The sequence below is a fragment of the Scyliorhinus torazame genome, chromosome 1, assembly GCF_047496885.1.
Source record: "Scyliorhinus torazame isolate Kashiwa2021f chromosome 1, sScyTor2.1, whole genome shotgun sequence".
NCBI lineage: Eukaryota > Metazoa > Chordata > Chondrichthyes > Carcharhiniformes > Scyliorhinidae > Scyliorhinus > Scyliorhinus torazame.
In genome coordinates, this window is record NC_092707.1 from 370,707,675 (window position 1) to 370,735,234 (window position 27,560).

Here is a 27,560-nt window from a genome sequence, read left to right on the forward strand (position 1 = left end):
AACATGTTGTCAGCTCGGCTAAATGTTAAACAAGTGCAAATAGACGTTACTTTTATTTTAACCTATTGATTACAGTGAAAGATTCATTCGTAACCTTGCAAAAAAAGTTTCTTTTGGGGCGGTACGGTGGCACAGTGGTTAGCACTGGTGCCTCACGGCACCGAGGACCCGGGTTCGATCCCGGCCCCGGGTCACTGTCCATGTTCTAATGACCAATAAATTCCCCCCGTGTCTGCTTGGGTCTCACCCCCACAAACCAAAAAGATGAGCACGGTAGGTGAATTGGCCACACTTAATTGCACCTTAATTGGAAAAAATGAATTGGGTTCTCTAAATTTTAAAAAAAGCTTCTTTTGAATCCCTTTTTTCAACAAAATCACTTTTAAACAATATAAGTCCTCCTCACAGCTGATTCTCCAGGCCTGGTGCAGTTACAACTCTTCTCAGAATTAACTTCACGAGTAATTACCAATGATATAGAACCTTAGTTAGGCCACCCTTGGAGTATAGTGTTCAATTCTGGTCGCCACACTACTCGAAGGATGTGGAGGCTTTGGAGAATGTACAGAAGAGGTTTACCAGGATGGAAGAGTCAATTACGAGGCGGCAGAGATTTAAGGCGTGAGAGGCAAAGTTTAGAGGAGATGTGCGAGAGAGGTTTTTTACACAGAGGATAGAGGGTGCCTGGAACTCGCTGCCAGAGGAGGTAGTGGAAGCAGGTACGATAGTGACATTTAAGGGGCGTCTTGACAAATACATGAATAAGTTGGGAATATAGAAGAAGCCACTCTAAAAATCCGATCAAGAAAAAACAAAATTGCTGACATCCTTGTAAAAAGATTAAACAAAAACATCATCATGACTACAGAACTGGACTTCGCATTTCGTACTCATGCTGATTTTGTTACTAAAATTATCACTTCCTTGGAGCCCAGCCCAACATGAGCTGCATTAATGTTCTGAGGGTGTGGGCAACGTTGTTAAGGTCAGCATTTATTGGTCATTAGAATATAGAACAAAGAACATAGAACATGACTTCCGGTTGCGGCTATGCGGAGCTAAGCCGCAAGATTCGGCAGCTCCCGCTATCACGGACTTTCGGGCTCTTTAGAGGAGCCCCAACAGGAATTTTTTTGAAGACGACCCGTGGGGAAGGGAAGAGCGAGGTCCCCCTTCAACCTTTATGGACCGGAGCAGAAGTGAAACGGCCAAAAAAGCGGCATTGGAGCAGCGGGAGAAGCGAGGGAAGAAAAGCAAAATGGCAGCGGCCGGGGACAAAGCGGAATGCGGGCTGGAGCTACAGGAGTTCATCAAGCGCTGCTTCGAGGAGCTGCGGAAGGAGATGCTGACGTCTATGTTGTCGGCGATTGAAGGACTAGGGATGACCCAGAAGGCCCATGAGGTAAAGATCCAGGAGGTGCAGAAAAGAGTCAGTGAGAATGAGGACGAGATCTTGGGCCTGGCGGTGAGAGTGGAGGAGCACGAGGCGCTGCACAAGAGGTGGGCGGGAAGATTCGAAGACCTGGAGAACAGGTCGAGGAGAAAGAACCTGCGGATCCTGGGTCTCCCTGATGGAGTGGAGGGGGCCGATGCCGGGGCATATGCGAGCACGATGCTCGAGGCGATGATGGGCGCGGAGGCCCCTTCGAGGACGCTGGAGCTGGATGGGGCACACCGGGTGCTGGCGAGGAGGCCCAAGGCAAACGAGCCGCCAAGGGCGATGGTGGTGAGGTTTCACCGTTTCATGGACAGAGAGTGGGTCTTGAAATGGGCCAAGAAGGAGCGGAGCAGCAGGTGGGACAATGCAGATATCCGAATATACCCGGATTGGAGCACGGAGGTTGCAAAGAGGAGAGCGGGTTTCAACCGGGCCAAGACGGTGTTGCACCGGAAAGGAGTGAGATTCGGAATGCTGCAGCCAGCGCGATTGTGGGTCACATACAAGGATCAGCACCATTATTTCGAAACGCCTGAAGAAGCGTAGACCTTTATTCAAACCGAAAAGTTGGACTCAAACTGAGGGTTTGTGAGGGTGGGGGGGTGTTTGATGTTTGATGGTTGGTGTATATAGGGGGTCAATCACGCGCAGGAAATGTTACACGGGCTGGGGGAGAGAGGGGGGTGGCGATGGGGGAAAAGAGACAAGGCCGCGACAGGAGCTGCACCAGAGGGGGTGGGGTAGGCTTAGGAAAGCGCCGGGTTTTTCCCGCGCTAGGGAAGAAAGGCGGGAGGGGGAATGGAGGAACGCACACTGATTGGGGGATTCCCACACGGGGAGGTCAATGGGACGGCGGGGGAAGCCGGGGTCAGCAGGTGTCAGCTGACTTACGGGAGTGATATGGGGGGAGCAAAAAAGCTAGACATGGGTCGAGCGGGAGGGGAGGGGAGGGGGGGGGAAGGGAAGGGTTGCTGCTGCACTGGCCGAAGGGGAATGGGACACAGAAGAGGTGGTCGGGGCGGGGGTCTCCCGGCTGGGGGACTGGAGGGTGAGGGCGGCGCGGACACGGGACTGGCCTAGAAAAGGAGATGGCTAGTCGGCGCGGGGGACGGGGGGGGGGGGGGGGGGGCGGGTGTTATCCGGCTGATAACGTGGAATGTGAGGGGCCTGAATGGGCCGGTGAAGAGAGCCCGTGTGTTCGCGCACTTAAAGGGACTGAAGGCAGACGTGGTCATGCTCCAAGAGACACATTTGAAGGTGGCAGACCAGGTCAGGTTGTGGTACGCTACGTAGGCATACTGCGGGTTCGCGTGGAGTAGCTGTACCCTCTCAACCAATGGGTCCGCCTTGTGGAGCCACACGTGCTTGCGGAGGAGAACGGGTCCTGGAGCTGCCAGCCATGTCGGGAGTGAAACCCTGGAGGTGGACTTCCTGGGGAAGGTAAGGAGACGGTCATGGTGGGTTTCGTTAGTCGCCGTGCACAGGAGCGACCGAATGGAGTGAAGGGCGTCGGGGAGGACCTCCTGCCAGCGGGAGGCCAGGAGGTTTCTGGACCGTAGGGCCAGCTGGACGGCCTTCCAGACGGTCCCATTCTCCCGCTCCAGCTTCCCCGGGGGTTGTAGCTGGTCCTCGTGCTCGAGGCAATGCCCCTGTTGAGCAGGTACTGGCGCAGCTCATCGCTCATAAATGAGGATCCCCGGTCGCTGTGGATGTAGACGGGGAAATCGAACAGAGCGAAGATGGTGTTGAGGGCTTTGATGACGGTGGCAGGCGTCATAGCATGGAATGGCGAAGGGGAATCTTGAATATTTGTCGACCACATTAAGAAAGTACGTGTTGCGGTCGGTGGAGCGGAGGGGCCCTTTGAAGTCCATGCTGAGGCTTTCAAAGGGGCAGGAGGCCTTCACCAGGCGCGCACGGTCTGGCCGGTAGAAGTGCGGTTTACACTACGTGCAGACCTGGCAGTCTCTGGTGATAGCCCTGACTTCCTCGATGGAGTAGGGCAGATTGCGGGCCTTTATGAATTTATAAAAGCGGGTGACCCCTGGGTGACAGAGATCGTCGTGCAGGGTCCGGAGTCGGTCCACTTGTGCGCTGGCACATGTACCTCGGGATAGGACATTGGGGGGCTCATTGAGCTTACCGGGGCGATACAAAATCTCGTAATTGTAGGTGGAGAGCTCGACCCTCCACCTCAAGATCTTATCATTTTTGATCTTACCCCGCTGTGTGTTGTTAAACATGAAGGCAACCGACCATTGGTCAGTGAGGAGAGTGAATCTCCTGCCGGCCAGGTAATGTCTCCAATGCCGCACAGCTTCAACGATAGCTTGGGCCTCCTTTTCGACGGAGGAGTGCCGAATTTCGGAGGCATGGACGGTGCGGGAAAAGAATGCCACGGGCCTGCCTGTCTGGTTGAGGGTGGCGGCTAGAGCGACGTCTGATGCATCACTCTCGACTTGGAAGGGGAGCATCTCGTCGACCGCGTGCATCGCGGCCTTGGAGATGTCGGCCCTGACACGGTTGAAGGCCTGGTGAGCCTCGGCCGTCAGGGGAAAAACTGTGGAGTGGATGAGTGGGCGGGCCTTGTCTGCATAGTTAGGGACCAACTGGGCGTAGTACGAGAAGAACCCCAGGCGTCATTTGAGGGCCTTAGGGCAGTGGGGAAGGGGGAGTTCCATGAGGGGGCGCATGCGATTGGGGCTGGGCCCTAGAACTCCGTTCTGAACCACATAGCAGAGGATGGCTAATCGGTTCGTGCTGAACACGCACTTCTCCTTGCTATAGGTTAGGTTGAGGAGTTTGGCGGTGTGGAGGAATTTGGGAAGGTTAGCGTCGTGGTCCTGCTGGTCGTGGCTGCAGATGGTGACGTAATCCAGGTACGGGAAAGTGGCCAGCAGTCCGTACCGGTCAACCATTCGGTCCATCTCCCGTTGGAAGACCGAGACCCCGTTAGTGACGCCGAAGGGAACCCTAAGGAAGTGGTAAAGGTGGCCGTCCGCTTCAAACGCGGTGTACTGGCGGTCCGCCTTGCGGATGGGGAGCTGGTGGTAGGCAGATTTCAGGTCCACTGTCGAGAAGACCCGGTACTGTGCAATCTGATTGACCATATCAGATATGTGTGGGAGGGGGTACGCATCGAGCTGCGTGTACCTATTGATGGTCTGACTGTAGTCAACGACCATCCTGTTTTTCTCCCCAGTTTTCACCACTACCACTTGGGCTCTCCAGGGGCTGTTGCTGGACTTGATAATACCTTCCCGCAGCAACCGCTGGACCTCAGACCTGATGAAGGTCTTGTCCTGGGCACTGTACCCTCTGCTCCTGGTGGCGACGGGCTTGCAATCCGAGGTGAGGTTCACAAACAGGGCAGGTGGGTCAACCTTAAGGGTCATGAGGCCGCATACAGTAATGGGTGGTAGGGGCCCGCCAGATTTCAGGGTTAGGCTCTGGAGGTTGCACTGGAAGTCCAGGCTGAGTAGCAAGGCAGCGCAGAGGTTGGGGAGGACATAGAGCTGGAAGCCGCTGAACTCTACACCCTGGATGGTGAAGGGGGCGGTGCAATAACTCCAGATCGCCACGGAGTGGGATCCGGAGGCCAGGGAGATTCTCTCGTTGATGGGGTGCACCGTGAGGGAGCAGCATTTTATCGTATCAGGGTGGATGAAGCTCTCAGTGCTCTTAGAGTCTAGAAGACAGGATATCTTGTGCCCGTCGACCTTCACTGTCGTCGATGCAGTCGCGAGGTTGTGCGGTCGGGACTGGTCGATCGTGATGGAGGCCAGACGTGGCTGGTCGTCGGCGGTTGAAGGCGATGAGCGGCCTGATGAGGTGCCCGATGAGCAGAGGTCCTGAGGCGGGGAAGATGGCGGCGCCCACGGGCCGCACGTGTTGTGAGGCGACCAAGATGGCGAGCAAGATGGCGCCGCCCATGGGCCGCACGTGGTCTGAGGCAAGGAAGATGGCGGCGCCCACGGGTCGCACGTTGGGGGTGCCGGGAAAATAGCGGCGACCGAGCGGGCCTGGCACACAGCTGCGAAATGTCCTTTCCTCCCGCAGGCCTTGCAGAGCGTGCTCCGTGCCGGGCAGCGCTGCCGGGGGTGTTTTGAGTGTCCGCAGAAGTAGCACTTGGTCCCCCGGGGTTGGTTGGCTGCCGCGCGGCGCAGGCCTGGTGTTGGTTGGGGGAGGTCACTGATGGGGTCCACGGTGGGGTGTTCGCTGGTGGGGTCCACGATGCCCAGGAGGGGTGGGCCGTGCGGTCGGGGGCATACGCCTGTATATTGCGTGAGGCGACTGTGAGCGAGAGTGCTAGTTTCTTGGTCACCGCGAGGTCCAGGGTAGCCCCTTCTAAGAGGCGCTGGCGGATGTAGGCCGACCCTATGCCCATAACGAACGCGTCTCTAAGTCGCAGGTCAGAATGTTCAGTAGCCTAAACGGCCTGGCAATCACAGTCTCTCACCAGGACGTGCAGGGCACGCCAGAAATCTTGCACAGACTCACCGGGGAGTTGATGACTCGTGGACAGGAGGTGCCTGGCGTAGATTTTGTTAGTCTGCTGAGTGTAGTTCTCCTTCAGTCGCGCCATGGCCTCAGCGTAGGTTGGTGCGTCCCGGATGAGGGGAAAGATATTGGAGCTCAGCCGCGTGTAAGGTATCTGGAGCTTCTGTGCCTCTGAGGGTGGGTCTGTCGCAGATCGGCAACACGGTAGCATTGTGGATAGCACAAGTGCTTCACAACTCCAGGATCCCAGGTTCGATTCCGGCTTGGGTCACTGTCTGTACGGAGTCTGCACATCCTCCCCGTGTGTGCGTGGGTTTCCTCCGGGTGCCCCGGTTTCCTCCCACAGTCCAAAGATGTGCAGGTTAGGTGGATTGGCCATGATAAATTGCCCTTAGTGTCCAAAATTTCCCTGAGTGTTGGGTAGGGTTACTGGGTTATGGGGAGCGGGTGGAGGTGTTGACCTTGGGTAGGGTGCTCTTTCAAAGAGCCGGTGCAGTCTCGATGGACCGAATGGCCTCCTTCTGCACTGTAAATTCTATGTTAATCTATGTTAAAGACCAATGTATGCTTCAAAGCAAGCTAGCCAATGTGCGAAGGCCGACTTGGCATTGTCTGCTTGAGGGTGCAGCTGCAGGCGATCAGGCTTGATGCAGAGATCCATCATTGTAAAGTCTCTGCGTAATAGATTGATGCACTATCAATTACGACGAGACGAGAGTAGAGAGTAATCAAGGCTTTATTACTCAGAGATGTGGAGCCTCCCGCAACTGCTGCCGAAATGGCTGCAGCTCGAAGAGCCCACACATTTATACTCCACCTGCTGGGCGGAGCCAGCAGACAGGGGCCTTACCGTAATACCCCGTATGCAGTATATACAATACAACAGTGGTGACTACCACACCCATATATCTTTTTCACCACCCTATTAACCTGCCCGTCTGCCTTCAGAGTTCTATGGACTGTCATGTGAGAGTGCCTTTAAGAAATGGATGTTTACGCAATGTACCTTTAAGAAATGCAGTGATGGCAGAGTGTGGGTGGAGCTGGGCTTTAGATCAGCCATTTTGCAGTTTTTAGTTTCAGTTTGAAAAGAGCTTGGGTGTGTGTCTGGGTTTGCAGTGAGCTGGATCTGCTGTGATCTCTGCCATGAAAGACTATCTCTGGATCATTTGGGTGATTTAAACTCATAAAAGTAATGCCTTTAACCTGATGTATTTCTGTTTAAAGGTGTTAAGTCTCTTGGATGTTGAAAGGAATAACTGAAGGATTATTTAGTGTTGTATTATTTTCGGGGTTATCTTTGAAGTAAGGGGTGTTAAGAGATCCAATGTTTATTTAAAAGGTTAAGTTGAGTTCATGGAATAAACATTGTTTTGTGTTTAAAAACCCACCTGTACATAATTGTAATTCCACACCTGGGGAACAAGCCGTGTGCTCGGAAAAGCAACAATAGCATTAAAGGGGGAGGTTGGTTGAACTCCATGATACATTTTGGGGTTCTGAAAATTCCTCTCCCATAATAGGACAAACACGCCAAGGTCCCTTTGTTTTTCAGAACTTCCAAGTGTCAGATGTTTCATAGTATACTTGCTTGTCAAATTACTCCTACCAAAGTGTATCACCTCACCCTTTTCAGGGTTAAATTCCATCTGCCACTTATCCAGCCATTTGACCATCCCATATATATCTTCCTGTAACCTAAGACACTCAACCTCACTGTTAACCACCCAGCCAATCTTTGTGTCATCCGCAAACTTACTGATCCTACCCCCACATAGTCAGCTATGTCATTTATATAAATTACAAACAACAGGGGGCCCAGCACAGATCCCTGTGGCACGCCACTGGTCACTGGCTTCCAGTCACTAAAGCAGCCATCTGTCATCACCCTCTGTCTCCTACCACTAAGCCAATCATGAAACCACCTCATCAAATCACCCAATCCAAATGAATTTGGGTTTTGGTGGGTTTTGTTTTGCCAAAATGTGTTGCATAAACTTGCATGCTCCCACCCAGTTTCCAAATCTATGGTCAGAATGTGGTTTATCCAAATCTGTGATACTCAGTAAAATAAAACAGATACTTTGCCCACAGAATCTTTTGCGTCAATTGGAGAAAATCAATGCATAGCAATGAAATTCTAGTTCCTTTTACGACGTAATGATTTCAATTTTGATTTTAATCTCCATTTTTAGTCATTCCACCATTGGTGGATGTGTCTTCAAGTGCTGGAATACCCTCCCTGTACCTCTTTCCTCCTCTGAGACACTCCTTAAAACCTGCTTCTCGTGTCTTCTGACCTAGCATCTCCTTAAATGACTCAGTGCCACACTTTGCTTTATAATTCTCAGTGAATCAACTTGGGATGTTACATTAAAGATCTATGTAAATATAATTTGTTATTGCTGTTGTTGTTGGTGATTTACATATTGGCATGGAAGATTGTTGATGTTACAAACGGAGGACTATTGAGTAAATAATCCATTACATTTTAAATTTGTATTTGACTAGTTTTACCAGACAGTTACTTGACAGTGCTCTGAAAACGTCTGTAATGACTTTCAGTATTACCTGGCTGCTGTAAAGTAAAATCATTCCTTTTAATGTAGCTGCCAACACTTGATCAAGCTGGGGCACCTTAACTATGGACTGAATATGATCGTGCCTCCTTTTTTCTTCTGTCAAAACAAAAACAGTAGATTTCAATAAAGGTAATCCATTAAAAAAAAACATTTTTTGCATTTTGTCTACAAATTCTACTATCAATGGGTTTGTTTTTAGATCAGCAATTTTGCCAAGCTCTGTTGCCCCGAAATGGTAGTGTAATAATATAGTGATTTAATGAGCTTAACCAATGCCAGTACTATCTGGGAATGCTGGGTGCTGATACTGCAGCCAAAATTTTCATCTAGGACGGTAATCCCACCTGAATTCACCCAGCACTGGGGCTGGATGGGGTTCAGTGGAATATTGTCAATCTGCAGCAATGGAGCACATCGAGTTATCTCCCTCAAAGCTTTAAATTTTAAGAACTTTTAAATTTGGTGCACTGACTGAGCACAATCAACCACTCCACAATCATCTGTGCTCTGCGACACGAAGGGCAGGGTTTTTCGGCCGTGCCCGCTGGCGACTGGAAATTCCCGCCCAAAGTCAACTGACCTTTGGACTGGATTGGATTTGTTTATTGTCACGTGTACCGAGGCACAGTGAAAAGTATTTTTCTGCGAGCAGCTCAACAGATCATTAAATACATGAAAAGGAAATAAAAGAAAATACATAATAGGGCAACACAACATACACAATGAGGTTAGTAATAATGTTAGTTTTAGAATTAATTTTTAAAAGATAAGAACGAGTATAAGTTAAGTAAAAAGTGGATCTGTTGGGGAGAGCTCGCAGAGAGTCGCCTCGCTCCTGCGCCATCTTGGTTTTGCATGGTCCCCGACCTGTCCATGGCGATCTTGTGGCCGGCGCAGCCGAAAAATCCAGCCCTAACATTTTATGCCTTGCCTTCTTTGCAATGTTATTCCCAAGAAAAGTAAGGTGATGCATTTGGAGAGAGCAAACAAAATCAGACAATTGTTATGGCACTGTGGGAGGCCATTTGGTCCATTGTGACTGCACCAGCTCTCCGGATTGGATTTGTTTATTGTCACGTGTACCGAGGTACAGTGAAAAGTATTTTTCTGCGAGCAGCTCAACAGATCATTAAGTACATGGGAAGAAAAAGGAATAAAAGAAAATACATAATAGGGCAACACAAGGTATACAATGTAACTACATAAGCACCGGCATCAGATGAAGTATACAAGGTGTAGTGTTAATGAGGTCAGTCCATAAGAGGGTCATTTAGGAGTCTGGTAACAGCGGGGAAGAAGCTGTTTTTGAGTCTGTTTGTGCGTGTTCTCAGACTTCTGTATCTCCTGCCCAATGGAAGAAGTTGGAAGAGTGAGTAAGCCAGGTGGGAGGGGTCTTTGATTATGCTGCCCGTTTTCCCCAGGCAGCGGGAGGTGTAGATGGAGTCAATGGATGGGAGGCAGGTTCGTGTGATGGACTGGGCGGTGTTCACGACTCTCTGAAGTTTCTTGCGGTCCTGGGCCGAGCAGTTGCCATACCAGACTGTGATGCAGCCAGATAGGATGCTTTCTATGGTGCATCTGTAAAAGTTGGTAAGGGTTAATGTGGACATGCCAAATTTCCTTAGTTTCCTGCGGAAGTATAGACGCTGTTGTGCTTTCTTGGTGGTAGCGTCGACGTGGGTGGACCAGGACAGATTTTTGAAGATGTGCACCCCTAGGAATTTGAAACTGCTAACCATCTCCACCTCGGCCCCGTTGATGCTGACAGGGGTGTGTACAGTACTTTGCTTCCTGAAGTCAATGGCCAGTTCTTTAGTTTTGCTGGCATTGAGGGACAGATTGTTGTCGCTGAACCACTCCACTAGGTTCTCAATCTCCCTCCTGTATTCTGACTCGTCGTTATTCGAGATCCGGCCCACTATGGTTGTATCGTCAGCAAACTTGTAGATGGAGTTGGAACCAAATTTTGCCACGCAGTTGTGTGTGTACAGGGAGTAGAGTAGGGGGCTAAGTACGCAACCTTGCGGGGCCCCGGTATTGAGGACTATTGTGGAGGAGGTGTTGTTGTTCATTCTTACTGATTGTGGTCTGTTGGTCAAAAAATCAAGGAACCAGTTGCAGAGTGGGGAGCCAAGTCCTAGGTTTTGGAGCTTTGATATGAGCTTGGCTGGGATTATGGTGTTGAAGGCGGAGCTGTAGTCAATAAATAGGAGTCTGATGTAGGAGTCCTTGTTGTCGAGATGCTCTAGGGATGAGTGTAGGGCCGGGGAAATGGGATGAGGCAAGGGAATTTGCAATAATTGGTGGAATAATGAGAAGGATAGCAGAAATAGAGGGACTTTGGTTTGCATTACCATAGGCCCCTGAAGGTAGCAGGCCAGGTAGATAGTGTGGTTAAAAATGCATGCTGGATATTTTCCTTCATTAGCCGAGCTGTAGAATATAAGAGCAGGGAGGTTAAACTAAAACCATATGAAACACTAGTTCAGCCACAGTTAGAGTACTCCACGCAGCTGTTGTTGCCAGGTTACAGGACAGATTTGATCATACTGGAGACAGCACTAAACAAATTAATAGGACGTTGCCCAGAATGGACAATTCTAGTTATGAGGATATATTGGAACTGCTGGAGTGGTTTTCTTTTGACAGAGATCTGGGACACAATTCAACAGAAAAAAAAAATCTATGTCCGGATTTGGGCACGCCTAACGGGTGTTTCTCAGCGATTGCAGTGCCAAGAAACACCACGCTATTGAATGGCATTTTGCCATTATTTTTGGCTTTGGGAAGTTTCTCTCCGCCGAGCCCACATTTGAGTCATTTCCTGCCAGTGAGCCGAGCAGGAAAAGCTCCCGGCAGACCGGGGTGACATTTTGTCTGGCTGCCCCAATCTCTCCCCACCCCTTTCCACCTTTCAGCTGCCCTCCCCCCACCCCCCCAACCTTGTGTTCACCTGCCTCCTCCACCGCCTCCTGGAATACCCCTAGTGGCTCATTTAAATATGCTGATCTGGGTCACGCCCAGTGAGGGCGAGATCCAGTTTGCAACATCTCGCGAAACTCTGTTAAATCTTGTGAGACATTCCGAGCATCGCAAACCATGCGAGAGGTCTTTCGTGAGGTTCAACGGCCTCGTCCCGCCACCCCTGATATTTACAAAATAATCAATTGCCCAGATAGAGTGGAAGGATCTGTTTCCCCGAGCAGTGAGATCAATCACCATGGATTTAAAGTTATCGCTTGAGGGATTAGAGGGGAGTTGAGGAGAAATGTTTTTAACCAGACGATGGTCGGAGTCTAGAACTCTGTCTGAAAAGTTGGCTGAGGCAAAAATTCTTGTCACATTTGAGAAATGCTTGGCTATGCACCCTACAGGATTACTGACCAATGGTTGGAAAGTGCAATTAAACTGGATTGCTTTCATGGCTGGTTCAGACGCAATGGCTAAATGACTTCCTCCTTCCCATAGAATTATAGAATCCCTGCAGTGCAGAAGGAGGCTATTCAGCCCATCGAGTCTGCACCGACCCTTTGAAAGACCACCCCACTTAGGCCCAATCCCCCGCCCTATTCCTGCAAGCCTGCTCTATAGGGCAATTTATCATGGCCAATCCGCCTAACCTGCACATCTTTCGACTGTGGGAGGAAACTGGAGCACCCGGAGGAAACCCACGCAGACACGGGGAGAACGTGGAATCTCCACACAGTCACTCAAGATTGGAATTGAATCTGGGTCCCTGGCACTGCGAGGCAGTGGTGCTAATCACTGTGCCATCCTGCTACCCATTTCATTCTTACATTGGATGTGGACGTTGGTAAAAAGGCCAGGAATTATTGTCCTTCCACAATTGCTCTTGAAAAGACGGTGGACTGGTGAGCTACTTTGTTGAACTGCTGCAGTTCATCTGGTGCAGGTACATGCACAGTGCTGTTAAGAAGGGAAATGTGCTGTAAGTTTTATGTCTATATTTCTAACAGCATTGGCAAGGCATTAATGAAGAAAAATGTACATATGTTGTTTGAATAAGCTCACTTAAAGGTGTGCAGACATCTCCTCACATTCCCAGGGGACCCCAGAATTCCAAGAAACAGCAATGAGCTCAAAGATTGGCTAATTGACCAATTCTCTTACGATTGCCAACAACAGGCAATGAAAGAGAATGAACACTCACAGGCAACTGTTTGAAACTGAAAGTTTTCCATTCCATGGGCGGGATTATTCGACCCCCCGCCGGGCTGGAGAATCGCCGGGAGAGCGGCAGCGTGAATCCCGCCCCGATGCCGGCTGCCGGATTCTCCGGCGGCGGTTTTTCGGCGGGGACGGTAATCGTCCCGTGCCGGTCGGGGGCCGTTGGCAGTGGCCCCCCCACCCCCGGCGATTCTCCAGCCCGCGGTGGGGCAAGTGTCCGCCCGTTTTCAGCCAGTCCCGCCACCGGGTCCTTACCGGCGGGATCTGGCTATGCGGATGGCCTGCGGAGTCCTCGGGGGCCCGCGGGGGGATCTGGCTCCGGGGATTGTCCCCACAGTGGCCTGGCCCGCGGTCAGGGCCCACTGATCTGCGGGCGGGCCTGTGCCGGGGGGGCACTCTTTCCCTCCGCGCCGGCCGGTCTAACGGTCCGCCATGGCCGGCGTGGAGAAGAACATCCCCTGCGCGTGCGCTGGGATGACGCCAGCACACGCTGGCGCTCCCGCGCATGCGCCAACTCGCGCCGGCCGGCGGAGTCCCTTCTGCACCTTCCGGGCGGCCCGACGCCGGAGTGGTTCACTCCACTCCTCAGCGCCGGGACGGTCCGCCCCGCCGGTTAGAGGCGAATCCCGCCCCATAGTACTAAATTCAATTATCTTAACAAGCAAGCAAGGATTTCACAAATAAAGAAAAAAGGTTTAACGTAACTTTGAGGCCTGACAACAGCAACAATTCCAAAATGATGCACACGCACAGACAGATTAACCAATCTTAAATCTTTAACATAACACAAGCTTTCCAAAACTTCACTAAAATAGGAGTTAATACATTAGCAATTATATTTTGCAATGGTTCAGTTGCTCTAAGACAATGTGCATCTCACCCAGGGCTCCTTAGGCAGCACCTTCCAAACCCAAGACCACTACTATTGAGTAGGACAAGGGTAGCAGATACATGGCAACCCCACCACTTGGAAATGCCCCTCCAAGTGACTCACCATCCTGTCTTGGAAATATATTGCCACTCCTTCACTGTCACTGGGTCAAAATCCTGGAACTCCCTCCCTGATACTACTGTGGGTGTACCTACACCAAATGGACTGCAGCGGTTCAGGAGGCGGCTCACCACCGCCTTCTCAAGGGTGATTAAGGGTGAGAATGTTGACCTAGCCAGCAAAGCCCACATCCTGTAAAAATTAATTAAAATTTTGTTTTAAATTACACAGACAAAGAAGGTCCCAGGTTTTATCTCTCATCTCTGCTGTGCTGGCTGACTTCAACTGCTGACCTGAAACATTTGGCAGTGTTTTATAAGCAAAAACAAAAGCACTCTCGTAAACCCCAATTTGTAAGGCAAAAAAAAGACCTATACTGAAAATAACGGGCAAATAACTACTTCAGTGAGGGACTCAGGGAGTGTTGCACTGTCAGATATGCCGTCTCTCATATGCAACTTTCAACCAAGATCTATCTACCCTCTTGGATGGAGGTAAAAAATCCCATAACACTATTTCAATGAAGAGGAGAGTTCTTTCCCAGCGCCTTGACCAATATTTATCCCTCAACCATCACCAAAGCAGATTAGTTGGCCATTAATTATCTCATCGTTGTTTGTGGAATATTCTTATGTGTAAATTGGGTGCCACCTTTGCCGCTTTGCAACAGTGACAACACTTAAAAAAAAAACGGAATTGGCTGCAGTTTGTGACATGATGTGGTTGTGAAAGGTGCTATGTAAATGCAATTTCTTTCTTTTTGCGCTCAAAGTCCTGGGATTCTACTCTGCCACCCTCTCATCCTCCGTCAACCCCGACCACCAACCAATTGAATTACAATTGAATATGTCCTCATATTCCAGGGTGGCACAGTGGTTAACACTGCTGCCTCACAGCCCCAGGGACTCGGGTTCAATTCCAACCTTTGTGCAGTTTGCACCTTCTCCCTTCATCTGCGAGTGTTTCCTCTGGGTGCACCACTTTCCTTCCACAGTCCAAAGATGTGCAGGTTCGGTAGATTGGCCAACTTGCCTCATCGTGTCCAAGGATGTGCAGTTTTACCCAGGTTGCGGGGATGGATAGGAGGGGGGAATGGGCCTAGGTAGGGTGCTCTTTCCAAGGGTCAGTGCAGACTCAATGGGCTGAAGAGCCTCCTTCTGCACTGTAGGTATTCTATGGATTCTAGTTACTTTTGGCAGATGGCTCATACAAAACACAATTTATTTTTTTTTAGACTTTTTTGTCACAAGTATGAAGTTACTGTGAAAAGCCCCTCATCGCCACATTCGGGCGCCTGTTCGGGTAAGCCGGTACGGGAATTGAACCCGCGCTGCTGGGCTTGTTCTGCATTACAAATCAGCTGTTTAACCCACTGAGCTAAACCATGATGAAACAATTACCCGTGATTGTTTGTTTAATGTAAGGTAAGTTATCAAAACATACCATTCAGTTACAAATTAAGTTTTACATATTAACATATTTCAGATCTCCATGTGCAACTCATTGTAAATTAAGCACCATTTCTTATCCCAACCATGTCTAATTCGGCATAATTTTGTAACTTAGAAACGGAAAATTAGGTTGTTACATTTAGCTATTTCTCAGCAGTTCAAACCAAAATGAGTATCAACATAATTTAATAACCAATTACATTTTGTGGGAATCATTGCAATACCTTCTCTCAATTCAACTTGTTGTCGCTTGGAAATGAAAAATATCGGTGGTATGTCAAAAATATTACTGTCATCTGATGGAAAATACCCAAAAAGCTGCATAACAAAACAAAAACATTGTTATTAATGTGCACTTTTATTACAAATATTGCTGTAGTTATAATACATGATTTAAATGCCTGATAATGATAGTTGAGATGATAAATAATGTTTTATTCTCAAAAGAAACATGACAATTCCTTTCAAAATTAATGCATTTCTGTCCTGACATAAAGTTCATTAAAGTTCTCTCCATGATGCCTAAACCTGCCCTCAAACCATGTTACATATCATAATACTGCATGAAAACTATAAAATTAAAGAATCCAATAGCATGCTCGTCATGGTGACAGAGCTGCCGACAGGCTCATATCACACCTGGAACTTTCCAAGCCCATTTCAAAGGGGAACCAAAGAGATGTCATTTGCATTTGACAAGCTCACCTTGCTACAGGAGTCAGTAGGTCTGCCTAGATAATGGCTACCCAGCACCAGTCCCCTGAACATGGATGGTAACCCTTTCAACAACTAATGACTGGGACATTATGAAGCCAGTTCCAGACACTGGATAAACATCCCTTTTGAAGTCATTGTGGGAAAAGAAGTCACATGACCCAAGTGACCATTTTGAAATCTCTATATGTCTTTCATAACTGAGAAGCACTCAGACTGTTGTTTTACCATCAACTGGACAGGACTGCAGAAACCTAGCTGAATAAGCAATCTGTTACCATCTCTCAATAACACAATGCCTGCTTGATTTTAAAAGTTTCTGATCAATACATGCCAAGGGATCTAAGCACAGAAAGCCCATTATGCTGCAGCATCATTCATTTCAAGGATTTACGTATTGTTTTTTTTACTGCCTGCCCATCACCCCCCCCCCCCCCACCCCACCCCCACCCCCCTGCGACAAACAGCTCCTCAAACACGGTCACAACATCCCCCACCTTTTCTCAAACTGCCCTGCTGAGCCCCTTAACTCATACTTTATCTTCTCTAATCGCAGGAAGTCATACAGGTCACCCAACCACGCTGCTACACCCGGTGGCGATGCCAACCACCACTCCAGCAAAATTCGTCACCGTGCAATCAGAGAGGCGAAGGCTATGACATCGGCCTTCCTCCTCTCCATGAGCTCCGGCTTCTCTGAAACCCCAAATATCGCCACCAAAGGGTCCGGGTCCACTCCCTCCTCCACTCTCCTGGCTAAGACTGCGAACACGCCCGCCCAGAATCTTCCCAATCTTTCACAACCCCAAAACATGTGCGCATGATTAACTGGCCCCCGCCCACACCTCTCACACTCATCTGCTACCCCCTGAAAGAACCTACTCATTCTCTTCCGAGTCATATGCACCCTGTGCATCACCTTAAACTGTATCAGGCTCATCCTTGCACAAGAGGACGTCCTGTTTACCCTTCGCAGTGCTTCACTCCATACTCCCCAATTGATCTCCATTCCCAACTCCGCTTCCCATTTCTCCTTGATCTTCACCACCCGCTCGCCTCCCTGTTCCTCCAACAACTTATATATATCCCCAATTCTTCCCTCCCATTCCACATCCGGAAGCAGCAGTCGCTCCAGCAGGGTGTATCCCGGCAATCTAGGGAACGACTTCCAGACCCTTCGTGCAAAGTCCCTAACCTGTAGATACCTGAACTCACTACCCCTCAAAAGCTCTACCCTCTCCCTTAGCTCCTCCAGACTGGCAAACCCTTCCTCCAAATACAAATCCCTCACCTTGACCAGCCCCACTTCCCTCCACCTCCTGTGTACACTATCCATTCCCCCCGGCTCAAACCCATGATTCTCGCACAGCGGCGTTAGCACCGACATCCCTTCCACTCTAAAATGCCTCCTCAGCTGATTCCATATCTTCATCGTGGACTGAACCACTGGGCTCCCTGAATACCTACTCGGAGCCATTGGCAATGCTGCCGTCACCATATCCCTCAAACTAGACCCCTTACAAGATTCCTCCTCCATCCTAACCCACTCTACCCCTTCTCCTTCCCACCACCGCCGCACCTTGTCCACATTCGCCACCCAATAATAATGAAGCAAGTTTGGCAACGCCAACCCCCCCTGCTGCCTCTGCCTCTGTAGCAGGGTCCTCTCAATCCTCGGCACCTTCCCCGCCCCTACAAAGTCAGAGATGATTGTGTCCACTTTCCGAAAAAAGGCCTTTGGTATAAAGATCGGGAGAGCCTGAAAGATAAACAAGAACCTCGGCAGAATATTAATTTTCACCACTTGGACCCTCCCCGCCAACGTTAAGTGCAGTATATCCCACCTCTTAAGATCCTCCCTGGCCTCCTCCACCAGCTTCGTTAAGTTCCACTTATGGAGCCCCGTCCATTCCCTCGCTACCCGAATCCACAAGTACCTAAACCTATCCCTCGCTACAGTAAATGGCAACCCCCTAAATTAGCCCGCTGTGCCAGCTCATTCACCAGGAATACCTCGCTTTTCCCTACATTCAGCTTGTATCCCAAGAACCCTCCAAACATCCCCAACAGGCCCATAATCCTTCCCATATTCTTCAACGGATCCTAAACATACAGCAAAAGGTCATCGGCATAGAGCGACACCCGATGCTCCCTCTGTCCCCTCATTATCCCCTGCCACTCTGCCGACCCCCTGAGAGCCATCACCAATGGCTCTATGGCCAGCGCAAACAGCAGCGGCGACAGCGGGCACCCCTACGTCGTACCCCTGTGTAAGTCAAAGCTTTGTGAGCTCATATCATTCGTCCTCACCCTCGCTCTTGGCGCCACATACAGCAACCGTACCCATGCCACAAATCTTAGCCCAAACCCAAACCTTCCCAAAACTTCGAACAAGTACCGCCACTCCAGCCGATCAAATGGTTTCTCCGCGTCCATGGACACCACCACCTCCAGTACCAGAGCTCTCGACACCACATTCAACAGCCATCTTATATTACTCGCGAGCTGCCTGTCCTTCTCGAAGCCTGTTTGATCTTCTGCAACCACTCCCGGGACACAATCCTCCATCCCCTCCGCCAACAACTTAGCCAATACTTTCACATCCGTGATCAATTGTGATATGGGTCATTACGACCCACATTCCACCAGATCCTTCCCGTTTTTTGGGATCAGTGTGATTACTGCCTGCTTCATCGTCTCTGGCAATTCCCCCTTCTCCAGTGCTTCATTAAACGGCAACAGATGTGGTGCCAGGTCCGCCGCAAATTCCTTATAAAATTCTGCCGGATACCCATCCGGCCCAGGGGCCTTCCCCGACTTCATACCCCTGATACTATCCAGCATCTCCCTCAGCCCCAAGGGCTCCTCCAACGCCTGCCTATTTGCTTCCTCCACCTGGGAAAATTCCAGCTCATCCAGAAACCACCCCATGTCCCCCTTCTCTCCTCCTGGGTCTGCCTCATAAAGTCCCTGGTAATACTCTCCAAATGCCTCATTTATCCTCCCTGGCTCTGACACCACATCCCCAGCCCCAGTCATGATCTTCACGATGTCCCTGGACGCAGCCTGCCTCCGTAGCTGGTGCGCCAGCATGCGGCTCGCCTTCTCCCAATTCTTGTATTGCACCCCTCTTGCCCTACGCAGTTGCCCTACTGCCCTCCCCGTTGTCAGCCTGTCAAATTGCCCCTGCAACTTTTTCCTCCTCATCAATCCCTCCACGGTGGGCACCCTCGAATATTCCCTGTCCTCCTCCACTATCTCGCTCACTAGACGGTCATGTTCCGCCCTCCTTTCCTTGTTCGCACGAACCATAAATTAGATAATTTCTCCCCGGACCACTGGCTTCAGTGCTTCCCAAAAAATGCCTGCCGACACCTCCCCATTCTGATTGAACTCCACATAATCCCTAATCGCCAACCACGCCGTATCAAAACACCGAGTCAAACCTCCACCCCGGCCTCTGCTCTCATCCTGTACTGAACCGAATATCCAGCCAGTGGGGTGCATGGCCGAGATAACTATCCCCGCATACTCTGCCCCCTCCACTCCAACCAAAATCTCCCGACTCACTACAAAGTAATCAATCCTCGAATACACCTTATAGACGTGTGAAAAGAAGGAATCCTCCCTTCCCCCTGGGTTCTGAAAGCGCCATGGATCCACCATACCTATCCTCTCCATAAACCCCCCCAGCTCCCTTGCCATTCGTACCCTACCCATCGACCTGGGGCTCGATCTATCCACCCTCGGCTCCAGGACACAGTTAAAATCTCCTCCCATGATCAATTGGTACGTGGCCAAATCCGAGATTGCTGTCAGCAATCCCCTCATAAAACCTACATCATCCCAATTTGGGCATACACATTTACCAACACGACCGGTGCCCCTTCCAATACCCCACTGACAATCACATATCTCCCACCTGGAACCCTCACCTCCTTCACATTCACGACTCCCATTTTTTTGCTCATTAAAATCGCCACACCCTTCGATTTCAAATCAAACCCCGAGTGAAAAACCTGCCTGACCCACCCCTTCCTTAACCTTACCTGGTCCTTCACATGAAGGTATGTCTCCTGCAAAAAGACAACCCCCGCTTTTAAGCTCCTGAGGTGTGCGAAACCCGCAACCTTTTAACCGGCCCATTCAGTCCCCGGACGTTCCACGTTACCAACCTTACCGGAGGCTTGCGCCTCCAATCCCCTCTACCGTCCGTCATCTTCCCCACTTAACTCCTGCCCCTTTAATTCCACTCTGTACCTAGCCCATCCCAGATGGCCCCTTTCTTCGCCCTTGTCATTTCGTCTCTCACCCCTGCCACGTCGTAGAGCACCCCCCCGCCCCGCTTTTCCCCTTCCCCTTCTTCCCTCCCCACTACCCCTTTCCCCCCTCCTCCCCGCCACCCCTCTTGGCCTCCACCCCCACCACCTCACTTCCGTTCACCAGCATAACCTGCTGGCGCGGCTGCCTCTGCCCAACGGCACATCCTAATGACCTCCCCCTCCCTCTGCCCCCCACCCCCCCCCCTCCTCAGGTCAAAGAAGAAGGCCTCCTGCTGGCCTTACCCTCTCCCACCCAAACAAGGACTCTGAACTCCAGGTAGCCTTCTCCAAAAGCAGACAAACAGATGTTAAACACCAACAGTCCCATAAAACAGGAGGGGGGATAGGAACATCCATCCCCACATGAACTTTTCACCCTTACAACTCCTCACAATCTCAACATTGAACTGAAACCACCCCTCCCCCACAAAAAAAGGCGAAAATCCCCCAATCCCTACACCCACTTCAAACATGCTCCCGACCATTACATACCATTACATAATGCCAGCATTGTTCCCAAGCATTATCCACTCAGTTCTCCACCAGTTTATGCTCCTTAATGAAGTCTTCGGCCGCTTCTGGGGTCTCGAAATAATACTCCCGGCCTCCGAACGTCACCCATAGTTTCACCGGGTAGAGCACCCCAAACCTGATCTGCCGCCGGTACAGCACCGCCTTGGCCTTGTTGAAACCTGCCCGCCGTTTTGCCAACTTGGCTCCGATGTCCTGATAAATCCGGAAATTGTTTCCCTCCCAGTTGCAGCTACGCTTCTCCCTGGCCCACCGTAGAATTTTCTCTTTTTGCACAAATTTATGGAGCCTCACGATCACCGCCCGCGGCGGCTCCCCAGCTCTAGGCTTTTGCCTCAGAGACCTCTGCGCTCGGTCCACTTCAGGCGCCTTATCCAGCACCCCTTCTGCCACCAGTCCCGCCAGCATCCTCGGGACGTACTTCGTGGCACTCACACCTTCCACTCCTTCAGGCAGGCCCACTATTCGCAGGTTCTGTCTTCTCGAGGCATTCTCCCTTTCCTCAACCTTTGCCCTCAGCATTTTACAAAGGTCTCCTAGGAGCCCCACCTCCGCCTCCAGAGCCACCACACGATCGCGGTAGTCCGAGTTCACTCCTTCAATCTCCCGAATCTGTGACCCCTACACCTCCAAACACCTCTCCATCCACTCCAAAGTACTCTTCAGGGGTGCCACAGCTTCTGCAATGGCCTTTGCATGATCCTCATGCATTTCCTTCCTCTGTTTATGGAATTCCTCCTTGATAAAAGTCATCAGTTCCTGTATCTGGGGCCTTACAGCTTGCCCCTCCCCTGCCTGCATGCTGGAAGAGACTGTCTGTGAAGCACAAGACTGTTTCAACTTTCCAACCAAACCTCTCACTGTTTTCTGCTGGGTCCGGTGATCAGAAGACATACCATTCCAGGGGTAAACTACTCCTCTAACATTTACCTACGCCTTTTCATCAAAATTCAACCCGGATCTGGGTAAAAAGAGCCCTTTTCTGTGACTTTGAACAGGAACACTTTAAGTGACCAATCACTCCATGGTCACAAGCGGAAGTTAGGATTTACGTATTGTTATCTCCAAGCAGAAATTCATCAGAACAACTCTGCCTCAAAGGAAACACACTCTGGTCTTTGACTCTTAGGCTCTGGAAAATCTGTGAACTAATATTCATTTCTGTAAAATTATTTTGTTTCTATCCCCCCACGTTTAATGTGTGTGGCTGTGTGTACTAACAGCATCAGAACACTGTTGAACAATCAACGGTTCAGTGTTCACCTTGGACAGGCAAAACATACAAAGAAAAGATACACCAATGGACTCCCGAAGGCTCAGTACTGGAACTAGCCCTATTCAGCTTGTACACAAATGATCTTCCAAAAGTTACCTCCAAAAATTCATAAATGCCGACAACATTTTTCTTGAAACTCAAACCTGGACCAGACCCTAAACGAAGAATTGTCATATTGCAAAACATGGTGACTCAAGCCAAGCCCTGGAAAACAGTATCCGGCTTATTCCATCTTTACAATGCAAAAGCCAATAAAGAGCTGAACGTCCAAATGAATGGCTACAAGATGAAGCACCACCCAACTCCACCATACCTCGGAGTCACCTTAGAGAGGACACTGACCTTCTGGGAACATCTAAAATCAACTGCAGCCAAGGTCAAGTCCAGAAACAACTTGATTGCCAAACTAACAGGCTCAACATGGAGGGTGCTGTTACCAACACCCTCTGAACCTCAGCACTCCTGCTCTCATACTCAAAATACCATGCCCCTGTTTCGTCAAGATCATCTCACACACACACACACACACACACATACACAGTTGACACCCAGTTGAATGTTACCATGCGTGTCATTACAGAAACACTTTGCTCAAAACCAATCCCTGGGCTCCCTGTCCTAGGAAACATTACTCCTCCATAAGTCCGCCGTATATTATGTAGAAAGATTCAAAACCCAGAGAAAGACATCCTAGACATTTTCTGATGATTTTAATAAGCAACATTAAAGTAAGCTAAAGAAAAGGCACATTAAATCAGCCATAGGCGATACACAGTATCACAAATTTAAACAGATCCAATGTTATGCTAACTGTCTTCAGAGGTGACTGTCCCCAAATTGTTCCACAACACCTTATACATTTCAGAATCTATAAAAATCCAGCAATTGTTATCACACAAGGCAGTTACATCTTTTCAGGGTTGCTTCTGTGGTAAAACCAGCTGCTTACTTTTCAAGACAGGGTTTCTTCACTGACAGGTCTTCCGCATAAAGCGACACCCTATGCTCCTCCCCACCCCGCACCAACCCCCTCCAGTTCCTCGACTCTCTCAGTGCCATAGCCAGGGGTTCAATCGCCAGTGCGAAGAGCAGGGGGGACAGGGGACACCCCTGTCTCGTCCCTCGGTCCAACAGAAAGTACTCGGATCTCCTCCTGTTTGTGTCCACACTCGCCATCGGGACCTCATACAACAACCTAACCCACCTGACAAACCCCTCCCCAAACCCGAACCTCTTCAGCACCTCCCACAGGTATCCCCACTCTACCCTATCGAAGGCTTTCTCACCATCGCCATCACTATCTCCGCCTCCCCCCCCTCGCCGGCACCATGATAACATTCAAAAGCCTCCGCACATTCGCGTTCAACTGTCTCCCCTTCACAAACCCCGTCTGGTCTTCGTGGATGATCTGCGGCACACAATCCTCAATCCTCGTGGCTAAGACCTTCGCCAGCACCTTGGCATCTACATTTAGCAAGGAAATCGGTCTGTAAGACCCACAAATTCTATGAACTATGATCTATGATCAGTGCCCGGGACATCGTCGGGGGTAAAGCCCCCCCCCTCCCTTGCCTCATTAAAGGTCCTAACTAACAGCGGGCTCAACAGGTCCATATATATTTTATAAAACTCGAACGGGAAACCGTCCGGCCCCGGTGCCTTCCCCGCCTGCATGCTTCCTATCCCTCTGATCAGCTCCTCCAGCCCAATCGGGGCCCCCAGTCCCGCCACCAGTCCCACTTCCACCTTTGGAAACCTCAATTGGTCCAGGAAACGGCCCATCCCTCCCTCCTCCCGTGGGGGCTCGGATCGGAACAATTCCTCATAGAAGTCCCTGAAGACCCCATTGATGCCAACCCCACTCCGCACCACGCTCCCTCCCCTGTCCTTAACTCCCCCGATCTCCCTAGCTGTGTCCCGCTTCCGAAGCTGATGCACCAGCATCCGGCTTGCCTTTTCACTATACTTGGAGACCGCCCCCTGGGCCTTCCTCCACTGCACCTCCGCCTTTCTGGTGGTCACCAGGTCGAATTCGGCCTGCAGGCTGCGTCTCTTCCTCAACAATCCTTCCTCAAGCTCTTCCGCATACCTCCTGTCTACCCTCACCATCTCCCCCACCAGCCTCTCCCTCTCCCCCTGCTCCCTTCGCTCCTTGTGGGCCCTGATGGAGATCAGCTCTCCCCTCACCACCGCCTTCAGTGCCTCCCATACCATCCCCACTCGGACAGCCCCGTTGGCGTTGGTCTCCAAGTACCTCTCTATACTTCCTCGGACCCGCTCGCTCACCTCCTCGTCCGCCAACAGCCCCACCTCCAAGCGCCACAGCAGGCGCTGGTCCCTCTCCTCACCCATCTCCAAGTCCACACAATGCGGGGCGTGGTCCGAAATGGCTATTGCCGAATACTCGGTATCCTCTTCTCTCTCTATCAGCGCCCTACTCAAAATGAAAACGTCGATTGAGAATAAGCCTTATGGACATGTGAGAAGAATGAAAATTCCCGAGCCCCCGGCCTTGCAAATCTCCAAGGGTCCACACCTCCCATTTGGTCCATAAATCCCCTCAACACTCTAGCCGCCGCCGGCTTCCTACCCGTCCTAGACCTGGAGCGATCCAGTGCCGGATCCAACACCGTGTTAAAGTCTCCCCCCATTATCAGGCTCCCCACTTCCAAGTCTGGCATCCGACCAAACATACGGTGCATAAAACCCGCATCGTCCCAGTTCGGAGCATACACATTGACCAGTACCACCCTCTCTCCCTGCAACTTACCACTGACCATTATGTACCTACCGCCATTATCTGCCACAATGCTCGACGCCTCGAATTACACCTTCTTTCCCACCAAGATCGCCACCCCCCGATTTTTGGCATCTAGCCCCGAGTGAAACACCTGACCTACCCACCCTTTCCTCAGTCTTAACAGGATATTGGTGCCCCTCCAGTTTAGGTGCAACCCGTCCTTCATGTATAGGTCTTGCCTTACAAGATTTATTGAATTCTTTGAGGAGGTGACCAAGCATGTGGATGAAGGTAAAGCAGTGGATGTAGTGTACATGGATTTTAGTAAGGCATTTGATAAGGTTCCCCATGGTATGCTTCTGCAGAAAGTAAGGCGACATGGGATAGTGGGAAATTTGGCCAGTTGGATAACAAACTGGCTAACCGATAGAAGTCAGAAAGTGGTGGTGGATGGCAAATATTCAGCCTGGATCCCAGTTACCAGTGGCGTGCCGCAGGGATCAGTTCTAAGTCCTCTGCTGTTTGTGATTTTCATTGATGACTTGGATGAGGGAGTTGAAGGGTGGGTCAGTAAATTTGCAGATGATACGAAGATTGGTGGAGTTGTGGATAGTAAGGAGGGCTGTTGTCGGCTGCAAAGAGACATAGATAGGATGCAGAGCTGGGCTGAGAAGTGGCAGATGGAGTTGAACCCTGAAAAGTGTGAGGTTGTCCATTTTGGAAGGACAAATATGAATGCGGAATACAGGGTTAACGGTAGAGTTCTTGGCAATGTGAAGGAGCAGAGAGATCTTGGGGTCTATGCTCATACATCTTTGAAAGTTGCCACTCAAGTGGATAGAGCTGTGAAGAAGGCCTCACCAGGCCTCACCAGGTCCCCCAGTGCTATTAACCTTAGTGCTAGCGTTCATTAACAGAGGGATTGAATTTAAGAGCCGTGAGGTGATGATGCAGCTGTACAAAACTTTGGTAAGGCCACATTTGGAGTACTGTGTACAGTTCTGGTCGCCTCATTTTAGGAAGGATGTGGAAGCTTTGGAAAAGGTGCAAAGGAGATTTACCAGGATGGTGCCTGGAATAGAGAGTAGGTCTTACGAGGAAAGGTTGAGGGTGCTAGGCCTTTTCTCATTAGAACGGAGAAGGATGAGGGGCGACTTGATCGAGGTTTATAAGATGATCAGGGGAATAGATAGAGTAGACAGTCAGAGACTTTTTCCCCGGGAGGAACAAACCATTACAAGGGGGCATAAATTTAAGGTGAATGGTGGAAGATATAGGGGGAATGTCAGAGGTAGGTTCTTTACCCAGAGAGTAGTGGGGCATGGAATGCACTGCCTGTGGAAGTAGTTGAGTCGGAAACATTAGGGACCTTCAAGCAGCTATTGGATAGGTACATGGATTACGGTAAAATGATATAGGGTAGATTTATTTGTTCTTAAGGGCAGCACGGTAGCTTTGTGGATAGCACAATTGCTTCACAGCTCCGGGGTCCCAGGTTCGATTCCGGCTTGGGTCACTGTCTGTGCGGAGTCTGCACATCCTCCCCTTGAAAGTGTGGATGAGCAGAGGGATCTAGGTGTCCATGTACATAGATCCCTGAAAGTTGCCACCCAGGTTGATAGGGTTGTGAAGAAGGCCTATGGAGTGTTGGCCTTTATTGGTAGAGGGATTGAGTTCCGGAGTCGGGAGGTCATGTTGCAGCTGTACAGAACTCTGGTACGGCCGCATTTGGAGTATTGCGTACAGTTCTGGTCACCGCATTATAGGAAGGACGTGGAGGCTTTGGAGCGGGTGCAGAGGAGATTTACCAGGATGTTGCCTGGTATGGAGGGAAAATCTTATGAGGAAAGGCTGATGGACTTGAGGTTGTTTTCGTTGGAGAGAAGAAGGTTAAGAGGAGACTTAATAGAGGCATACAAAATGATCAGGGGGTTGGATAGGGTGGACAGTGAGAGCCTTCTCCCGCGGATGGATATGGCTGGCACGAGGGGACATAACTTTAAACTGAGGGGTAATAGATATAGGACAGAGGTCAGAGGTAGGTTCTTTACGCAAAGAGTAGTGAGGCCGTGGAATGCCCTACCTGCTACAGTAGTGAACTCGCCAACATTGAGGGCATTTAAAAGTTTATTGGATAAACATATGGATTATAATGGCATAGTGTAGGTTAGATGGCTTTTGTTTCGGTGCAACATCGTGGGCCGAAGGGCCTGTACTGCGCTGTATTGTTCTATGTTCTATGTCCCCGTGTGTGCGTGGGTTTCCTCCGGGTGCTCCGGTTTCCTCCCACAGTCCAAAGATGTGCAGGTTAGGTGGATTGGCCATGATAAATTGCCCTTAGTGTCCAAAATTGCCCTTAGTGTTGGGTGGAGGTGTTGACTTTGGGTGGGGTGCTCTTTCCGGGGGCCGGCGCGGACTCGATGGGCCGAATGGCCTCCTTCTGCACTGTAAATTCAATGATAATCTATGATTAATCTAGGACAAAGGTTCGGCACAACATTGTGGGCCGAAGGGCCTGTACTGTGCTGTATTTTTCTATGTTCTATGTTCTATGACACTTCTTGCTGGGAGGTAAACAACGCTCTGCATAGATTTAATCATCTCCTTAAATACTGTTTTCCTTTTGTCTTACCTAATATAACCTAATTTCTTTAGAACTCAGATATATTAGCGTAATTTCTTATTCAGTTAAAGTGCAAAAGCAAAGTATACTCTATTTATGAACCTTTCTTCACACCTTTCTTTCACATCTTACTTATCTTCCTTCAAACCCTTAACAACGTATTCAAATCCAATCATGTTCTGTCCCCCAGTGCTATTAACCTGC

General features: G+C 50.1%; 1 protein-coding gene across 1 annotated transcript in view; it reads right to left on the reverse strand.

Moving 5' to 3' along the window:
* The window catches only part of LOC140426522 (WD repeat-containing protein 64-like), a 227,758-nt gene that overhangs the window by 180,288 nt on the left and 19,910 nt on the right, over positions 1–27,560 (reverse strand). Inside the window, exons 3-4 of the mRNA XM_072511402.1 lie at positions 15,375–15,468; positions 8,510–8,616 (exon numbers count right to left, since the gene is read on the reverse strand). Of these exons, the coding sequence (XP_072367503.1) occupies positions 8,510–8,616; positions 15,375–15,468 (201 nt within the window). The remainder of the gene's footprint in view (positions 1–8,509; positions 8,617–15,374; positions 15,469–27,560) is intronic.